A 20204-nucleotide genomic window follows, 5' to 3' on the forward strand; every position below is an offset into this window, starting at 1 on the left:
CTAGCAATATTCAAATCCTTATGAAGAATTATAAAGCTTCACTGACCTAAAAGGGGAACATGCAAGACTGATGCCTATCTGGGCTTCCTCAGATATTAAGTTTAAAAGGCAGGTTGAGACCAGATTGTAAATAAATAAATACATAAATAAATAAAATTTAAAAATCTCTAATGACCTTTCTTTCTCACTAAAGAAGAAACGACAACAAAAAGCAACAATTGCCCTTTCAGTGCCCCTCTATTTATTTATTTTTTTAAAAAGATTTTATTTATTTATGAGAGACACAGAGAGAGAGGCAGAGACAAAGGCAGAGGGAGAAGCAGGCTCCATGCAGGGAGCCTGATGTGGGACTCGATCCTATGTCTTCAGGATCACACTCTGGCCGAAGGCAGGCGCCAAACCACTGAGCCACCCAGGCATCCCAGGGTTGTTTAAATTGTAAGTCCTTTTCATCCTCAGCACTCTAGGGATTACAAGTTTACACGAGGGTCTTAGTTCTAACGAATGAGCTTGATGGCAGGGCAGGGCTTACAGGAAAGGAGTACAACTCCCATGCCCCTGATTCTAGAAAACCCTTTTGACCCATCACCCCCAGAACTGTCCTTGCCTATGCTGTCAAATTCAGGTAGGCCTTACCCTACATGGTCCCTCTGCCATGCGCTTCACAGGTGACTGCTCTCTGCCTGGCGCCATTATCCCTTGGTTTCCTTAATACCTGTCCCCTCTCTACCTCTCTGCAGCCTCAGCTTCCAGAGCCAGCTCTCTTCTCTGGACCCTCAGATGCAGGCCCTCCTCTGTGCCCTCTTCATCATCCTTCACTCTGCTCTCTCCTGGGTGCTTTCATCCAACCTCATCACGGGAACCCGCATTTTTCTAACTAAGGGTTTCACACCAGCAAGTCATAAAATCAACTTGGTGGTTTACCCCTATAATTTTTTTAGACTTGTATTGTGGTAAAATATGTGTACCTGAAAATTTACCATTTCAACTATTTGTGAGTCTACCATTCAGTGGCATTTGGTGGACCCAACCTGTTGTGCAGCCATCACCACCATCCATCTCCAAAACTTTATCCTCCCAAACTGAAATTCCATGCCCAATTAAACACAATCTCCCACCCCACTGCCAGCCCCTGGTAACCATCATTCCACTTTCAGTCTCTATGAATTGACTAATCTAGGGGCCTCATCTAAGTAGAACCATATTTGTCATTTTGTGCCTGGTTTATTTTAGCATAATGTCTTCAAGATTCATCCATGTTGTAAAAAAAAAAAAAAAAAAGGATTCATCTGTGTTATGTATCAGATTTCCCTTCCTTTTTAAGGCTGAGAGGTTTTTTGTTTGTTTTTTAATGAAGTGGAAGAGAAAATATGCAAGCATATTTCTTATAATAAGGACAAATAGCGTTTCATAAAATGTTGTTTCTGGGGACGCCTGCGTGGCTCAGTGTGTTGAGCGTCTGTCTTCAGCTCAGGTCATGATCCCAGGGCTCCCTGTTCAGTGGGGAGTCCGTATCTCCCTCTCCCTCTGCATGCTCATGCAACTCTCTGTGTCCAGTAAATAAAATCTTCAAGCAACAATAACAACAACAACAAAATGTTTGTTTCCTATGGCTGTGTATATGAGTGTGTTGTAGATCCCTGGGTATGACATAGTTCTTCCTGTGGATAACAATTATCAAAGTCGGAAAAACACTTGACTTTGATGGTGACTAAATAATGTCCATTGCTAGCCTGGCTCTCTTCCAGCCACAGCTCCGGAGCTCATTTCCAAGGTGCTGCTGGAGAGCTCCATGTGGGTCTCCTTGCAGTGAGTGTCCCAGACTCAAATTTGTGACCCTCTTTCCTGCAGACCCGCCCCTTCTCACATGTTTCCTACTGGAGCCTCCATAATCAGGCCCTGCCCGCCACCCCTTGCCCCCGGGCATGCAGAATCTCTTAGCTCTCCCCTGCACCCAGGAATATATTCCTATTCAGGCTGGCTTTCACCTCCCTTCCTCCTTCCCTGACAGGCTTATGAGTCCCTCTGCTCTAAGACCTCCTCAAGTGCCTCCAGCACCCTGAAGCCATCCTAATTCACTCTGGCTCCCTAGCTCAGACTTCCAGTTTGGCTTCAGCACATATCATATGTCTCTCTGTCTTCCCGATAGCCTGCAAGCCCCGAGAGCCTGGACTGTGTCCGTCTGGCACACCATTGTCCTCAGCACATAGCATGCTGTCAGCATATAGCAAATCTTTATTAAGTATTTGTTCAATAAAGTACAGGAAGGAGGAAGCCAAGAACATCAACAGCAAACTCCACGGCTTCGTCTCACGCTCTTTCTTCCCGATCCACAGAGTGTGCACTTTCTCTGCAGAGACACGGTGCCCCCTGAGCCATGTGCACTGCCCACCTTCCCCCCTCCCGTTTGCAAGATGGGCCCCCAGAGTCCTGAGTGCTCCCATGGGCACCCGCCCAGAAGTGGCCACTGCATGGCACGGGCAGAGGCCAGGCGTCCAAAGAAAGAACACATATGGACTCACATGCCCCGCTCCTTTCTAATGAGATATATACCTGATTCTCACCCAAACAGCCCGTCATCTTTGTGCCCCTGGGTTCTTTGTGAGGTGCAAACAATGGAGGCTTTGCTGAATGCATCCCATCTCAGCACAGAAATGAAGAGTGGCCACCTTGAGGTCTAAAGTGGGTCTGCCCCCTGAGGCACGTTCTACTCACTTTTGACCAGGTTGTAACAATAGCCTCCCTGTGTCTCCCCATCACTAACCTCTCCTTGCAAAGCCAGGATCACCCTCTTTCCTGGTGGCTTTTATCATATCATTACCCTCCTCAAAGACCACATGTGGCTCCCTATGACTGAATGAACCCAGTTCAGCCTGCCTTCCCAACCCACAAAGCACCTCACTGAAGTGACTCACCCAACATTACACCTATCCCTATTTTCCACATTCTCCCTTACACCAGTTGGATCCATCTCTTCGTCGTGTCTTCCAATTACCCCGGGCACACATGGGCAAACATGCACACAAGCAAGCGCACAAGCGCACACATGCGTGCACACACACACACACACACATCACATCACTTTCAATCACTTTTTCATTGTCCAATATTTACTGAGACCTTACTACGTGCCAGGCGCCATATCTGGTGCTCTGGGTGCAAATGGGAACAAAACAGAGTAAATCCCTACCTCGTGGAGATTTCAGTCCAGAGCAGGGTTTCTCCACTTCAGCCCTATAGACATTTGGGGCTGGGTAATGCTTTCTTGACAGAGGCAGATGATGCAGTCAGTGCAGGGTCCTTAGCAGCATCCCTGGCCTCTACCCATAAGTCGCCAATAGCACTCTCCTCTCCCAGTGTGACAACCAAAAATGTTTCTGGATGTTGCCTGGAGGCTAACACTGTTCTCCCTTAAGAACTGTGGGTCTTGAGCAGCAGGAGTAGCTTGTTAGGAATCATCTGGGGAGCTTGATAACCAGCAGGAACTGGATCCACCCCCAGAGAGCCCAATTCTGAGCCCAAGCATCTGCAGGTGACTCTCGTGATGTCATCCCAAGACCTCTGTTTGGGGAGCACTCGAGTATGAAGTGTTTCTGGGACACCGACTAATAGTCACATCAGGTCAGTTCATTATGATTATAGATACGGGAATAAGAGAGGTGAATGTGTGAGTGGGTAGTCCGGGCAGGGGAGAGGTAAAAGGAGATGGTGCCATGCCTCCGCATCTTGGCTCACATGCTCTTTGGTTCTGGATGTACGCTTTCCCCCACACACCCATCTAAATCTCACTCTTGCTTCAGGGGCCTCCTCCAGGCAGTCTTCCCTAACTACTCCAGCCCATTGGTACCTCTTCCTCAGACAATTTAACACTTACTACCTAACTATCTCATCATTTGTGGTCATTTTGTTTCCCCAAATAGATCTCAAGCCTCCTGGACACCAGGATCACACAATCTTCTTCTTCACAGACCCCGACAGCATCCTTCCAGGATCAGATATATGCAAGTGTTGCTTGCTTGGCTGGATTAAACCAAATCCCTGGTGTGAGGCCTCAGAAGTGGTATCTGAATTCAGGGAGTCAGGATCTCTGTGCAGGATCTCTCTGAGGGAGGATGGGAGGCACCTGGTATGCCCACTGAACTCTGGGCAGCTGGCACATCCCCCCAAGCCCAGGGAGGGCTTGCCAGAGCAAGCAATTAGGAGTTGAGCTGGCGTTTACCATGTGGGCACTGATGTTTTCCCACTGTTGACAAGGCAGCAGGGATCCCAGCAGCCCCAGCAGCGCTGAGGAGGTGCCAATCGGGTGCAGGAACCCAAGTCACTCTGCTGAGAACCAAGTGCAGCAGGTGGAGGCCAACAGGGCTGCGGCAGGCCACTTGAGCCCCAGTGGTCCTTGCATGGTGTTATCTTGGAGGGGCAGCAGTAGCCAGAGGAGGAGGCCAATGCAAGCAGGCCAGGAGACTCTGAAAATGTCCTTGAAAGCCACCAGCACATTGCAGAGCTCATCAGCTGCTTCAACCAGGGAAGAATGCTGTCTGGGAAGGTGGAGAACAGAAATGTCCCAGAGAAGGGGCCTCACTCTCCCCGGCTCTGGGATGTGGAAGGAGAAGTAGCCTAACTGTAGCAAGAGAAAAACGAGAGAGAGGCTCTTTCTGAAAGAGGCTCTGATGTGGGGGTACCCTAGGGTCAGTGCTGTCCCTAGGCAGAGTGCCCTGAAGCGTTTCTCCTTGCCAGCATAATGCAACGCTGACATTTCGCGCACACAAGGACCAGGGCTGTGACACCTCCTACTGCTCTTTCTCTTAACAGAGCTGGAGCGCGGATGGGGTGGGAAGAGGGCCCAACCAGGGGAGAGTTAACTTGTGCTGCAGCTCTGACCTTCTGTGTGAGGCTGAGAACGAACCATCTGTTTCTGTAGGGATCAGGTTGTGAGCTTCACACACCCAGTGGTTACTGGTTTATGAAAATCGACTGTCCCTGTCGCACTGTCCCAGCCCACTAGCACTCCCCACCTAACCTGGAGCTCCTAAGGGGGAAAAAATGCTTTTCTCCCAAGAGCCCCCACAAAAGTTCAGGACTCGGAGGGTAATCCCTATTGGGATTTGAGCCCTCCACTATGGGGGGGGGGGCTCCCCTCCAGCCCAACGGCGGGGGCGGGGGCACTGCCCATCTGGGAGACGCGTATCTGACCCCTGTGGCCCCTCGGGGCATCACATGGATTTGTCATCAGTTTGGCCGCTCGGAATTGTAACCTGTGTCCCATTATCTGGAGAGAATAAAGTTGCCGGCCCCTTCGGCCCGCGCTGAGCAGGCGCCCTCCTCCCGCGGGGCGCCGTTACCCAAAGCCAAGGCGGCGGGGCGGGCGGCCAAGCGCTGGCCCCTGGTTCACCCACTCGGGACGCTGCGGCCGCCCCCTGGGGGCTCGCCCCCGAGCCCCGGGCACCCCCACCGGCGCCCGGACTCTCTTACCTCTTGATGTAGTTTCGGCCGTACAGGATCTGTTGCAGCAAGGTCACCAAGGCGAAGGCGCAGATGAAAATGAAGAGTAAAGTTCGGTTCCCCAACAAATCCCGGTTGGCCGAGGGGTCCGCGTAGCGCATCCTGGCGGCCGCTCGCGCACGGCGGGGCGCGGCGGGCGCCGGGCGCCGGGGGGGCCCCGCAATCACGCGCGGGGCTCCGGGGCCCCCGGGGGGCGCGCGGTCGAGCGGGCGCCGCTAGGCGGGCGGGGGACGCGGCGGGGCGAAGTTCCCGCGCGGCGGGGCGGGCGCAGGGGGCATCCGAGCGCGGCGGGCAGGGCAGGGCAGGGCAGCGCAGGGCAGCGCAGGGCAGCGCAGGGCTGGTCGCGGGAGCTCGGCCGCAGCCGCGGGCCTGCCCTCCGCACGCCTTTACCTCCGGGCGCCCGAGCCCGGCAGCCGCCGTTCCCCTGCGGAGAGGCGGCTCCAGGTGCCCGGGGCCCGGGGCGGCCCCTCCCGCCGAGCTGACGACCAATGGGGAGCGGGGCCCTGGCGCACCCGGGAGCGCGGCGCGCCGCCCCCTGCGGTCGGGCTCGGGATCGCGGTCGCCGGCGCCGTGCCCTGCCCCGGGTGTGCCCCGGGAGCGCCCCGGCCGGCCCTGCGCCCGCACCCAGGCGGCGCGAGGCGGGCCTCGGCTCCTGCGGACGCCAGGCGGGGGCCAAAACACCCGCACAGGCTGGCGAACGACAGGCGGGCTGCGCGGAGGGGGAGGGGTGCAGCGGCACAAGCCGGGGCTGAACCTGGAATCACAAACGGGGGCAGGAAGGGGAGGCGGCGGCTGCGGCGCTGGGCAGGCTGCAAGCGAGCGTTCGCTGGCGGCGCGCAGGGCACGGAGTCACCGCGGTGGCCGCGTCCTCGCGCGCGGAGATCTCCCCGGAGGAAGCGGAGCAAGGTCAGCGGGCAACCTTCAAGGGCGGCGCGCGCCGCTCCCGCCTGCCGAGGGCCTCGGGGCTCCCCGCCCGCGCCCCGGGCACCCAACCCCGCAGGGAGAAGATCCCGAGGCTCCACACCCCCATCGCAGGCCTCCCCCCCCCCCCGCCCCGCCCCAGCTGCGGCCGGCGGCTGCTCGTCAAAGACCTTGTTGTCCCCGAGACACTGGGACCTTCTCATCCTTGGAACCGCTCATAAATCTTAGGTGAAGCGGCTGGCCGCCTTAGGGTACCACGGTCCCCAAAAGCTTTAGTAAGTCAGTACGTCTGGAAGGGTCTGTGCCTCAGTGGGCACGCCACGGAAAATACACCCAGGAACGTCCTGCCAGAGTCGTGCGTCTTCAGAAATCCGAGCCCCTAAACGCGCTCCCCTAAGGGAGCCCCCTCCCCCCGCCCCCTCCCGCCAGCCCTGTCATCCTGACACCGCAGTCCCTGGGAGGCTTGGAGAGTCACTGCCGGGGCTTTCACCACTGAGCCCCTTCAGGGCCCTCCAACCTTACTGGGAGGTTCTGGAGTCAGGGCAAGGATTCCTCCTCTCTCAACTAGACTGAAACTCTAAACGCTGCAAGGAAAGATGACTTTGATGAGGAAGCATCCAGACTCCAATGCTCTGTCCGGTCTTACACTTTAGTAGTTTGCTCTTCGAGCTGGAAAGACCAAGAGAAGGGGAGGCAAATCTCATGATTAGGGATTTACCAATAAACTTGGAATTTGTGTCAATGCATAAGGTGGAAATGGGCCCTGTGCGATCTGTAGAGTTTATGTACCAAATATGTCTCTGTGAGGTCAATTAAAGAACACAAACATTTAGATAGCCCATTATTATAATAGTCCCTATATTTAGTTGGTGTTTTACACATCAAAAAGTGCTTGCTCTTGCATATATTAATTGAATTAGGGCCTGCTAGCCTCTAGCTAACCCACTTTACAATCAAAAAGACCAAAGCTCTAGATGCCCGAAGTATCTCATCTAGCAAGAAGTCTTTGGAATGGGAGATGTGGCATTTTCTCCCATAGAAGCAGGGATGGCTTCGTAGTCAGGGGACCAGCACCTGGACCCCAACCCCACCCTTGGCTCAATGTTCCATTCTAACTTCTTAATAATTTTTGAACGAGGAGGGCCTACACATTGCTTTGCACTGGGAAACACAGATTATGTGATGGGTCCTGCACAGTCATCCAATTTGATAGACTCTTGATTTCTCCCTTAGTTGGTCCTCACCTGTAGAGCTCAGGAGTTACCACCACCACACTGCTGGCAAGGGGCTCTCATTTCCTCTCTTTTCCTGCTGGTTCCCCACCCCCATCAAGCACCCTCTCTGATAACTGTCTTTGAGTGCACAGTGCCTTGGAAAAACAAAACTAATCTATTTTAAAATAGGAAATCTAAATTATTCTAAAAATGTACGGCCTGCTGAGTTTCCACAAGCTGAACACACTAGTGTAACCAGCACATAGATCAAGAAACAAAAACACTATCAGACCCTCCCACCCTGCCCTGCCCAAGACCCCTCTCCTGCTCCTTTCCAGTTACTACATACTCAAGAGGAACCACTATTCTGACTTTCAACCCCAAAGATCAGTGTTTCTCGTTCTTGCATTTTATACAAACAACATCATACATTATTCTTTCATCTCTGACTTCCACTCACCATTTGTTGGAAGATTTCTCTATGTCATTGTGTGTGGCCCCCTGAGATTCCTCATCCCCTTTGGTACATGCACTCTCCCAGTTATTCAATTGAACATCAATCTAGGTGCTGCTGGGAAGAGATTTTGCAATGTAATTAAGGCCCGAATCAGTTGGCTTTGAGATGAGATGATTCTCACTGGGCCAGGTCACATGAGCCCTTAAAAGGGACTAAGCTCTTCCTGGCCAAAGAGATTTTGAAGCTTGAGACAGATGGACTCAAGGGAAGTTCTTCATTGTTGACTTTGGCAATGGAGTCCCCATGGCAAGAGCTACAGACGGCCTCTGAGGGCCGGGACCAGCTCCTGGCTAGCAGGCCACAAGGAAATGGGGGACCTCAGTCCTCCACTCAGAAGACCCCAAATTCCGCCAACAACCTGAATGAACCAGGAAGATGGTCCTGGGCATCCAAGCCTGTGAGGCCTTCTGAGGAGAAGCCAGATCTAAGACCCACACCCCTGTGAGCTGGTAGGCGAATGTGGTTTTCAGCCACTCAGTGGGCGGTCATTTGTTTCACAGCACTAGAAAACCAATACTTTGCAGGCTATGATTTAGATAGTTTATGGATACAGTCCCAGTTTGCTCAATCTTATTTCTGTATAGTATGTCATGTGGCACAACCTACTTACCCATTCTACTGGTGATGGACCCCTGGAGAGCTGCCGCCGTGGGCCTTCCAGTTTATGTCTTTCGGTGAACATACGCATGCTTATCTGCTGGGTGGCAGTATTTGGAAGTGAAATCGCCGGGTCACAGGAGATTCAGCTTTAGTGATTGCTGCTGAACGGTTTTCCAGAGAGCCACGTAGCTCTTTTCATAGGTATTTTATTAGGTATTTTATTTTCATAGGTATCTATTTTATTTATTTATTTATTTATTTATTTATTTATTTATTTATTCATGAGAGACACACACACACAGAGAGAGAGACAGAGAGAGAGAGGCAGAGATACAGGCAGAGGGAGAAGCAGGCTCCATACCAGGAGCCCGATGTGGGCCTCGATCCCGGGACTCCAGCATCACACCCTGGGCCGAAGGCAGGCGCTAAACCGCTGAGCCACCCAGGGATCTCCTAGGTATATCTATTTTAAAACAGGAAATCTAAATTATTCTAAAACTGTATGGCCTGCTGAGTTTCCACAAGCTGAACACACTAGTGTAACCAGCACACAGATCAAGAAACAAAAACATTATCAGACCCTCCCACCCTGCCCCGCCCAAGTCCCCTCTCCTGCTTCTTTCCGGTTACTACATAGTCAAGAGAAACCACTATTGTGACTTTCAACCCCAAAGATTAGTGCTTCTCATTCTTGCGTTTTATACAAACAGCATCATACATTATATATTCTTTCATCTCTGACTTCCGCCATCACCCTAGCTGACACCAATATTACGCAGCTAATCTAATAGTGAAAACCCAATAAGCTAAGAGCCAAAACAGCCCAGAGACAATAACTCCTTAAGGCTGGGTGCAGACTCTCCTCAATGGCCAGGTGGCCTGCAGGAAGCAGCAAGTGAGGGCTGACGCTGACGTTGGCCACAGCTGGCACTCCACAGCAGCATTCTAGGTGCGATGTGTTTGGGTCACCTGATCCCCGGTGAATGATCAGCAATAGTCCAGCGTGCAGCTCTTCTAATCCTAAACAGTGTCTTAAACCTGACCACCCTCATTCCAAGTCGGGAGGTCCCTTTAATGCACACACAGATAGGAGTGTCATTAGTGGAGTCGGAGACCAAAGATCTTGAAACACGGAGGTCTGCAGTCCCTGTTGTTGCTATCAATATGGATCTAGGTTCCATTTTAAGCCAGATCTGTATTCTGATTGTGGGATTGCAGCAAACACTCGGAAGGCCTTGCAAACAAAGGAGTAAACACATGGATAGCTGATCACTATGCCAGATTCGACCAACACCACTTTTATATCCTAATTGCCAGGAACGGGGACAGCTGCCTCATTGTTTAAAACACACACACATGCACAATTAAGCCAAGAACAAATGTCAACACTGGCACAATCTGCTAACTTACTGATAACTGATAGGCATTACTCATGCTGTGAGCATCATCTCCAATAGGAAATGGAAAGATCCCTTTTTTTAAAAAAGGCCTTAGAGAGTTGTACTGGTTTAAGAAAGCTGGGGTTTGTACTGTTGCGGCACAACTGCAACCTGCCAGATTATGTAAGTGACATTCCACCCATGTGTTCAAGGAGTTTGTGATAAGTACATGCTGTTCTGCTTCTTTATATTTGTGTTAACAAGGCAGGCTCCAAGCGGCTGATTCCTGGTTTGGGGACACTTTGTCTGTGCTGAGGGTGTCTCGCAGCCACGGAGCAGAAATGCCCAGTGATGTACCTCAGAATCTAGAGAGCTGGGGTTCGCCACTGCTTAGTCAGCTGCAGACGCTGGATTCCACTGGTTTTCCGTACATTATCATCATTGAATGTAACTCTAATTTAAGCCCCTTGTTCAGGCCCCTTAGAAAGTACAAGGTATGTTTGAAATGATTTCTTGTAAGAATCCTGAACAAGGCTCTCAGGTCACACTTTGGCCTTCACAGCTCCAACCTGAGAGACGTCCTTCTGTCCCCGCACTGCCTCCTGGGGCCCCCCTGCTGCATCTGCCTCGATTCATCCAGTCTGTTTCTAGAGGCAGAGATATGCCTCTTGTTCTTAATACACAGTGGTTCCTGCATCGCAGAGAGCAGGAACACTTTTTTCCCCCTTGGGGTTGCCACACTCCCACAGGTAGCCAGAAACAGCTATACTATTTATAATGAGGTCACTCAGGACACCTCTCCATGATATGGTATCTACTTTGCTCACCTTAAAGGCCAAGCTCTGGGGTAGAAACACGGGAATCAGGTTCTGCCCTTTGAAGAGGAGCTCTGACAAATTTAGCTAAGAGACTGTTTTTCATTTCCAGTCCATCGCAGACTCCTGAACACATTTTGTTGGTGGTCTGTATGATGCTAAAACTTCAAAAGAATGCCCCGTGAATACTGCTGCTTGGAAATGTTTAACGTTCCTTGGTACCAGAAAAGAGAAAAGGCATGCACGTCCCACTATGATCATGCATTTCTAAAACCCCAAAGGAGATGCCCAGTCCTGATGCCATGGTCACAGCAAAGCACATGTTACTTAACCTCCGTCCTAGGTTCTAAAAGCTCCAGGCTTTCTGAGCATGTGGTGGAGTGTCTACTATGTGGTTGGTATCGCATGATGTGCCAGGGAAATGAGAATCTGTAAGCCATACTCTGTGCTCTTAAAGGAATTTACGTGGCAGTGAAAAAGACAGACAATACCCTCCTGTAGGGGAAGTAAGCCTCTAACCCAAATTGGGGGTGGCAGGGTGGGAAGGTGGGTAGGGGGCAGGATGGCAAGGAAGCGGTCTGGACCAGGTTGTGTTTGACCTGAACTGTGATGGGGAAGGATGATCAGCCAGGAGTCAAGGAGACAGGCAGGGGGCAATGCGGACAAAGCCTGGCAGCAAGACGCATGGCCTGGTCGGCTCCGTGTGGCTGGAGAGATGAGGCTAGATGAGTGGGCAGGAGCCAGAGTATAGGAGTTGGGATTTTATCCATGGAACTACTGCAAGATTTTAAGTAGGAGAAGAAGATGATCAGATTTGCATTTTGGTTAAATCAACCTCCGGGTTGGTAGAGAGCCATTAGAGGGAGAGATGCCTAAAAAGTCATGGACGAGACAGCCTCCCTTTCTTTTAGCTGACAACACCAGAACCCCCTCCCATGGCTACAGCCTCACCCCCCCACACACCAGGGCCAGGCAGCTCCACTACCTCTCTCATCAACGTACCAGCTTGAGAAAGAATTCTCAACCCCTTTCTTGGGGGGGCAGGCAGGGAGTGGAGGCCCATGATTACTGCCTTATGGAAGCTGTCACCGTATTTGGTGCCTCAGCATCCCTTTTATTTGGTATTCATGGAGATAGCTTAGGCGGGCTCGGGGCCGGTCCGCTGCACACTGGTTCAGTCACAGAGCGTGTCGCGAGGACACCCTATTTTGCCACTTCCCTGGGGTTCCCTCTGCTCCACAGTTTCCTGGAGCAAAAACACTCTCTTCCCTGGTCTCTTTGAAAAGCCTGCCCTTGGGAAAGGCTCTGATAGCTTTCATTTAGATCCCACCATTCCTAATGGTGAGAAACCTAGCCCAAGGTATCTTCTGTGCCTGGAATAAAGGTGATGTCCTATTAGACCAGCACGCAGACACCTATGGGTGACCATCACCTTGCCCACGTCCTCGGACACTCTCAGTGCAGTCTGACAGGGAGGGGTTTTCTAGAGGGCTTACATACCTGATACTATAGGGATTCGTGGAAACAGGACTTGTTTCTAATGGAGATTTCTGTAAGTACGTCGGTACTTACATTGGGAAAAATCGACAGGCTTGATGTATGCCGCCTGAACGTCATGGAAGACAGATCATCGTTCACGAGTGAGGTCACCAGTATGACAGCCCTAGCCCCCTATGTTGTGGATTTGCCCAGATGGCTACTATTTACAGGCCAAGTCGGCAGTGCTGTATACCAGGGGTCAGCAAACTGAACGGACCAGTCAATTCTGTAGGCCTGGTGGGCCTTATGGTTTTGGTTGCATACCACTCTGCTGTCATGCTGTGAAGGAATAAAATGATACAGAAACAAGTTAGTGTGACCAGAGTTGGTCCACAGGCTATAGTCTGCTGCCTGGCCTGGGTCCACACCATGTGACTTGCAGGGCCCCAGGCAGAAGTCCTACCCCACAGAACTGAGGAATCACATGAAAGGCATTCCCCCGTGTTCGGGCATCACATCTACAAAGGCCTGGTAAATGATAACATGGGAATCCATGATCCACATCAACATGTTGGCCCAGATTCAATCCTTGAAGTACAGCCTGGAGACCATGGGATGATGTGTCCATGCAGAAAGTGCCATCTACTGTGGTCCATCTGTTTCATAAACATATGCCCCTGGTCACCAGGGACTCCTGAGCACAGATACAGGTTGTTTGGTGAACCTCCGTCTCACTTCTGGAGACAATAAATTCTTGTGTCTTGAAGGTCACTGTGTCAGTTAAGATCCTTTGGCTAAAGTAATAAAGACCATAGAGAAATGTAGTATCCCGCATATCAGAAAGGCTGGGGCTGGGGTGAGCTCCACAAATGGCTAACCACTATTTCTAGAACCCAATATTTCTAGAGCTTCCCATCCTCTTCTTATCCTCATCTATCCTCAGCTTCTTCCTAAAAGTTGCTGTCCTCGGGGTCATACAAGAGTTGCCGTCAGTAATTGAGATGATAGTAGGAGAGAGAGAGAGAGACAGAAACTCCTCCAACCTAGGACCAATAATAATCACCAGAAGGATGCCATGCACTGACTGGTTTACTCTGGGTCCCTGAACCAATCACTAACAAGGGGTTGGTTTCATCCTAGTTGGTCTAGTCTACTGAGAACCTTCCCCAGGAGCCAGGGCCAATTCTAGAAACCACACTGCTGCTTAGACAGAGGGAGATGGAATGGATGTTGGAGAGTCGACCCAACATCACTGGGAGCAGCACTTTTTTCCACTTACGTTTCCTTTCTTCCTTTTGAGGGAGCACCGTTGCTGCCATTGAGTAGGTGTTATGACAGACAAACAAGAGGGTGATAAGAGGTACCCCGTGGGTGTCCCAGAAATGTTGGTTCAGAACCATGAAGAGCATCGCCTGTGGCCCTGTCTCCCCAAACACACACATACACAGTCACTGATTCACTGATGTTAGCACCTACGACTGTACTCGTGGTAAAAGAGGAAGCCAGGCAACAGGTCAGCCAAATTACAAGTGTGGAAACAGACTACATTTGTGTCTGCATGCCTCAGTGTTTGGCTGCGAAGACAGTGACAGGCTGGGGAAAATAGCTGCCAGTGTAGGGGTTGGGAGGTGCTCTAGGGTGGTGGGAAGGAACCCAGGATGGAGAGTAGGAGGAGACACACTTTAGGTCACAGCCCTAGGAGCTCAGGAGAGACACCTGCCTTCTCTTACCCAGTGGTGTCCTCACAGGGAAATAGAAAAAATATAATATCTATCCCTCAAAGTAGGAGTTTTCAAAGACTAAATACAAAAATGTAAAAGCATGTTGTAAACTATAAAGCTACACGACTCTAAGATAAACAGCATTATTTGCAATGGCCTGAGATAGAGAGATTTCACAAATGCTGAGTCTGGACAGATTTGTGAATCTGCTCAGGGGTCCTCAGTGGCCTCCATCAGCACTGACAACCCCATGTGCTCGGGACTATCTGCTGGCCATCACTCTGCAGCGTCCCCTGAAGCCCAGACCTGGATCTACCCCCTCCACACTCCCCCCCCCACACACACTTACCCATCTCGAGTCTCACTATCCCATCTCCTTTGGAGCGCACAGTCCTAAGAGTCAGAAACTGGAATTCTAGGCCTGGCTCTGCCACACTGGCCATCTGAACTTGGGCTACATTAACCAGTTGGCAACCTTGGACTCAACCTACAAAATAAAAGAGAGGTGTGGCTATTAAAAATCTCTCCAGCATGGTGAAACCTGGTGTCAAAGCAAAACGATGTTTCTGTGTGCTCCATCCTCCCCTCCTGCCCTTCTCCGCCTGAACGGCAGCCCAGAGACACCATCATAAAAACACAAGGGCTTTACTGAAGCATAATTTGAAAACCACTGAGCTAAATGATACCCCACGGGCCCATTCATCTCTATGATTCCCTCAGTTTCTACTTCTGAGATGAATGACTTCATGCTAACGTGCGAGGTAATATAATAGGGCTCCCCCACCTAGAATTATTCGTATTTAAGTAGCAATTCCCACAGATGCATACTCTTAAGAATTAACAACTAAAGATGGAACTTCGGGCACCATATATGTGAAAGAGGCAGTTGGGGGACTTCCTGGATTCCCTAAAATCACTCAACTTGGGTTATCCCTTCAGCTTTCATGTATTCTGAAGCGGCTAATGGCATTTTTCAGGGTGACAAGTGATCTGTTGGCTTCCCAATTTGGGGCCTGTCAAAGCAGGGGCTCCCATTAGCCCCATGGTTAACCGTGAGGCCCATGGAGGACAAGGGAACTCACTGTGCCTTTCACGGAGCAGAGCAGGGAGGAAGTCAGTCAGGTTCAGCTCTGGGTACAGAAATCCCCTAAATGACAAGACTTAATATACACATGTCTTTTTCCCTGTGACATAACTGACATTCAGAGGTGAACCATCCAAGGCTCAGAGGGTGGCTCCATTCAAAAAGTCTTTGAAGATCCAGGCTCCTTCCAGCTCATTACTCTTCCATTCCAAGGAAGGAAGACCCATGACCAATGGTGGGTTCTACCTCAGGCGTCAGCCACCCAGGAGAAGCCAACAATTCTCAGAATTTCAGTTCTGAGATCTACATGTTGGCCCATACTCTCAAGAATTTTATCAGAATATCTTCAGATTCTTCAACAGAACTTTTAATGTCATTTGAATAGATGCAGATTAGAGCTGCATAATAAGAGTATAACAAACTTTAAAAACGCATTTGTACTCAATAACTATGTGCTACAAAGTTCTGATTTTCCTCTTAACCCTTTTAAGAAGTCTAATGTAGGCAGAAGTAGTACACAGGTTGTGGTGTACAGTTCCATGAAGTACCAGGACGCAAAGATAGCCTTGCAACCGCCACTCGGGTACAGAAGCCGCCTCCCTACACTGCTCCCAGTCTGCTGTGCCTGGTCCTTCTCGCTTCCTTTCTTCTCAACTCTGTCCTATTCTTGTCTTCTCATCCACCTCTCAGAGATCCCAGGAGCAGGGGTGGTGGAGGTGGTGGTAATATTTTGAGGCTGTTTCGCCTCCTGGCACAGTGACCTGTGGAGCCAGACTCACCAAGATCTAGACCTCAGCTCCTCTGCTCACCGGCTTTGGGAATCCAAGCAAGACACCATCTCTGTAGCACCTACCCAAGCACCATCCAGTGGGGCCAGATCACAGTCTGGCAGCTTGTCGGGCACTCTGCATGGTGGCCCACATGACCATCACTGCATTTCATTTTTATACCTTCAGTTGGGCCTTTTTTTTTTTTTTTTAAGATTTTATGTATTTATTCATGAAAGACAGAGAGAGAGGCAGAGACACAGGCAGAGGGAGAAGCAGGCCCCCTGTGGAGAACCCAATGCACGACTTGATCCTGGGACCCCGGAATCACGCCCTGAGCTAAAGGCAGACGCTCAACTGCTGAGCCACCAGGCATCCCCCATTGGGCCTTTTAAAAGCCCTGTGAGGGGGCAGTCCCGGTGGCGCAGCTGTTTGGTGTCGCCTGCAGCCTGGGGTGTGATCCTGGAGACCTGGGATCGAGTCCCACATCGGGCTCCCTGCGTGGAGCCTGCTTCTCCCTCTGCCTGTGTCTCTGCCTCTCTCTCTGTGTCTATGAATAAATAAAATCTTTAAAAAAATAAAAAATAAAAGCCCTGTGAGGCACTCAGTCTACATCACAGACAGATGCCAAGACCTCCACTGAGGCAGAATGACTTCCCCAACACGGCATGGTGGGTCAGTGAGCTCTGAGGCTGGGCCAGCGCATGACTGGAGCTGCTGTCTTCCTGACCCAGAGGGGCTGAGACCAGGCGACGGTTCGGATCTGCCCACAGGCCCCTGGCCATCCAGATGCTTGCTTGGTCGAGGGCTGCCTGGTTCTTCAACCGATTCACTATCACTTGTCTCTGCCTCGCCAGAAGGTTTCCTCAACACACGCACAAATGCCAACCCTACAACACCTGCTGATAAAACCTTTCTTGGCAGGATTGGGTTCCAGAGGCGTCTAATAATAACTGCAGACACAGAGGAGTGAATAGCTGACTGTGCAAAGAGCATGTGGGACCCTCCAGGACCAGACAGGATGCAGAGCAGTCAAGAGCAAAGCAGCGTCTGCAGCTGGGATAGGGGCAGGGCCCGGAGCTGGCAGGCGAGGCAACAGGCAGGACGAGGAGGATGGTGAACTGAAGTCAGGCCCCAGGCTGGCCATGCTGGCAACGCTGGGTGGTCCCTGACTTATCTAGCAACTACTGCCAGGTGACACCCCTGGAACAGTGCTGGGTGATACATGCATGTGTGGTTTGGAGCCCAAAGGAAAACTCCATCCCTCCCTAAGGTGTTTGGATATTTATTCAGAAGGGCCAGGTCTTTCCCTCTATGAGAGACACAAGGCTGACAAGCAAGCAGCCCTACAGAGGAGGCCTAGGGATGTGCCCCAAGTGATGCAAAGGGCCCGAGGATGAGAGCCTCCGCGTCTGCCCAGGCCCTGCGGTTTCTCCTTGTCCACTCTGGAGGCCTGTCCTGGCCGTGCTCACTCTCTCACAGCCCCATCCCTCCTCCCTGGGGCTCAGAGGGCACCATCCCAGCCCCACCACAGCCCAGGAGCTGTGTGCTCGGCACTCTTCATGGTGCTTCCCTGCTACAGCTCCAGCCATGACCGGGGGTGAAAGCCACCCTGGAAGGAGCACACCTTCCTTTCCTTGATCCTATAACCAAGCGAGACGACTGTGGAGAGCTGAGGGCCTTAAAGCCAAGAGGTGCCCCTAGACACCCTCCCAGGTCATGTGCTTTTACCCAGAGCATCAGTACTTCGCTGGGAGGAGGCTCCCAGGGCAGGTCGGTCCTGCACAGGTCCACGGGGATTGTTTCAGGGCCATGGAAGTCCCCGCAGCCCCCTGTCCTTCCTCCCAGCTGCTGAAGGGCTTCGGGATGGAGACAAGTGCCCCCCAAAGAGAGCTCCACACTCTAGCCCCACCAGCCCCCTATCCAACACCCAAGCCAGGCCCCGTGCTCACTGCCCACCGGCGCCCAGGCCCCTGGCACCCATCAGCCTCTAACAAGAGGGAGATGACTTGAGAGAGGGAATGTCACATTTCCCCACGTTTAAGGAACCATGTCTATATTATTATGAAAACATCCCCCTTGCATTCCCAGCTGCTTCTAAGGAGTGGTCTGGGGGAAGGTGTCCCTGACATGTCCCCAGGTTTGGGGACAGGCTGAGGCAGTCACCCCGTACCCTTCAGTGAACAGAGGGGAAGCCAGCAACCCAGTCCCAGACGAAACCTTGGTGTCTGCCCCGTGGGGGCGGGGGAGTGCAGGTGCCACTGTGGGGGTGCCGCCCCAGGGGCTTGTGCTGGTACCCGGGGTCCCTGCAACAAGCACCTGCTCCACAGCACTCACCGGGGCCCCTGAGGGCTGGGGCCACGGTCCTGTTTGGGAGAGGGGTTCCTCTTAGTGCGACAAGTCTGCCTGACAGGTTGCTATAAAAAGGAGCAAAAATAACAGCTGTGCCTCCTCGTCGGTCTTTGTGTTCCCCGTTTCATTTATCACACACATCTTGCGACAGCGACTCATTCTCACATCTCCCTCACTTCCTCCCTCCAACGTGAATTTACTTAAAATAACAGCCACCACTCGGGGTCAGCCTCAGCCACGCCTGAGCCAGGAGCTGCTCTGGGAAGAGGACTGTGCCCCAAAGCAGCCTCAGGAGGCCTGAGTCCCCTCCCCAGTCCCCAGACTTCCCAGCTTCTTGGCAGCGCCCCGGCCTCCCCTCCCCACAGCAGAGGCTGAATATGCAATGTCAATGGAAGCTCTGCTGAGGACAAGGTGGGCCAGGAGAGCAAGAAAGAGCAGGACACCATCCATCTGGCATGGAAGGAGCACCTCACCAGAGACAGGGACCTGGGTTCTGCTCTAATACATTCTCTCAGCATGCTGTGTGGCCACGGGCAAGTTGCATCCCCTCTCCGGGTCTCACACTCTTTGTAAAACAGGGATGTGTGAGAGCCCGTCCTGTGCCAGGTCCCTGCCCGGAGCCTCTCAGGGGCACAATCCTGGTCCCTACATCTCTCTTCTCCATCCCTCACCAATTAGGCTTGCCCATGCCTTACTTAGCTGCCTATCATGTCATGTCTGGTCTTCTTCCAACCTCCTCACCAGCCTCTGGAGTCTGTACTCCACACCGGACTTCTCAGTGCTGACCTCACACACTGTTTAAAACCCATCAGAGGGGGGCACCCGGGTGGCTCAGTGGCCGAGAGTCTGCCTACGTGTTTCTGTGAAGGCGGTTTTTTAAAAAGATGAGATTAACACTTAAATCAGAAGACGTTGAATAAAGCAGATAACTCTTCATCGTGTGGTGGGCCTCATCCAATCAGGTGAAGGGCCAGGAGGGAAAAAACATCAACCTCCCTGCAAAGGAAGAGGAAATTTTGCACTTGGACTGCTATAGGATAGGAGCTGCAACATCAGCCCTTCCCTGGGTCTCCAGCCCACCAGCCTGCTCTGCAGATTTAGGACTCACCATGCCCCACAATCATGAGAGACAATTCCTTAAACATTCTCTCTCTCTACACACACATGCCCTATTGGTTCTGTTTCTCTGGAAAACCCTAATACACTGAGTGAATGATTCAACCCTCCCCCCCAACCACCACCACTTACCCGATACCTTTGGTTAAAGGTGTAGGATGTGGGGATCCCAGGGTGGCTCAGCGGTTTGGAGCCTGCCTTCAGCTGAGGGTGTGATGCTGGAGTCCCGGGATCGAGTCCCACATCGGGCTCCCTGCATGGAGCCTGCTTCTCCCTCTGCCTGTGTCTCTGCCTCTTGACTCTGTGTGTCTCTTGTGAATAAATAAATAAAATCTTTAAAAAAAAAAAAAAAGGTGTAGGATGTGTAGGAAGAGAAGAAAAATGGGTAGCTTTTTCATATGCTTATCACTTTTATATCTTTCTTTACGAAGAACCTGAGTAAGTCCTTTGTTCTTTTCATCATGCTGTTGTCTTCTCTTATTTTGTTGGTTTTCAAAATATATTCTGGATATATGTTCTATGTCACATATAAGTGGCTTAAAAACATTTCCTCCTGGAATGTGTTCTGTGTTTTCATTTCTTAACATTTTTTTTGATTAGTTGAAATTTTTGATTTTGATAAAGTCAAATCTACCTGTGTTTTTTTTTTTTTCAGCTCCAATTAGGGACTTGTGTATTCTAAGAATGTTTTCTCTTAGAAGATTTAGAGATTTACCTTTTGCACTTAAATGTATGATCTA

At 51.3% G+C, this 20204-nt stretch overlaps 1 protein-coding gene and 1 long non-coding RNA gene across 3 annotated transcripts in view; both read right to left on the bottom strand.

The window, feature by feature from the left end:
* The window catches only part of ST8SIA5 (ST8 alpha-N-acetyl-neuraminide alpha-2,8-sialyltransferase 5), a 64002-nt gene extending 58016 nt beyond the window's left edge, over positions 1-5986 (bottom strand). For both annotated transcript variants that reach the window (XM_041756575.1, XM_041756569.1), the window contains exon 1: positions 5470-5986. In XM_041756575.1, the coding sequence (XP_041612509.1) occupies positions 5470-5600 (131 nt within the window). In that variant the 5' untranslated portion in view covers positions 5601-5986. The remainder of the gene's footprint in view (positions 1-5469) is intronic.
* A 3142-nt stretch (positions 5987-9128) lies between these two features.
* LOC121484671 lies at positions 9129-19728 on the bottom strand. Its single transcript, XR_005986086.1, has 3 exons — positions 19597-19728; positions 14495-14632; positions 9129-9985 (listed from the first exon to the last, which is right to left on the bottom strand). It is a non-coding gene; the product is annotated as an uncharacterized LOC121484671 (long non-coding RNA).
* Between the last annotated feature and the right edge of the window lie 476 nt (positions 19729-20204).

This window comes from Vulpes lagopus, chromosome 1 (genome assembly GCF_018345385.1).
Source record: "Vulpes lagopus strain Blue_001 chromosome 1, ASM1834538v1, whole genome shotgun sequence".
Taxonomy (NCBI): Eukaryota; Metazoa; Chordata; class Mammalia; order Carnivora; family Canidae; genus Vulpes; species Vulpes lagopus.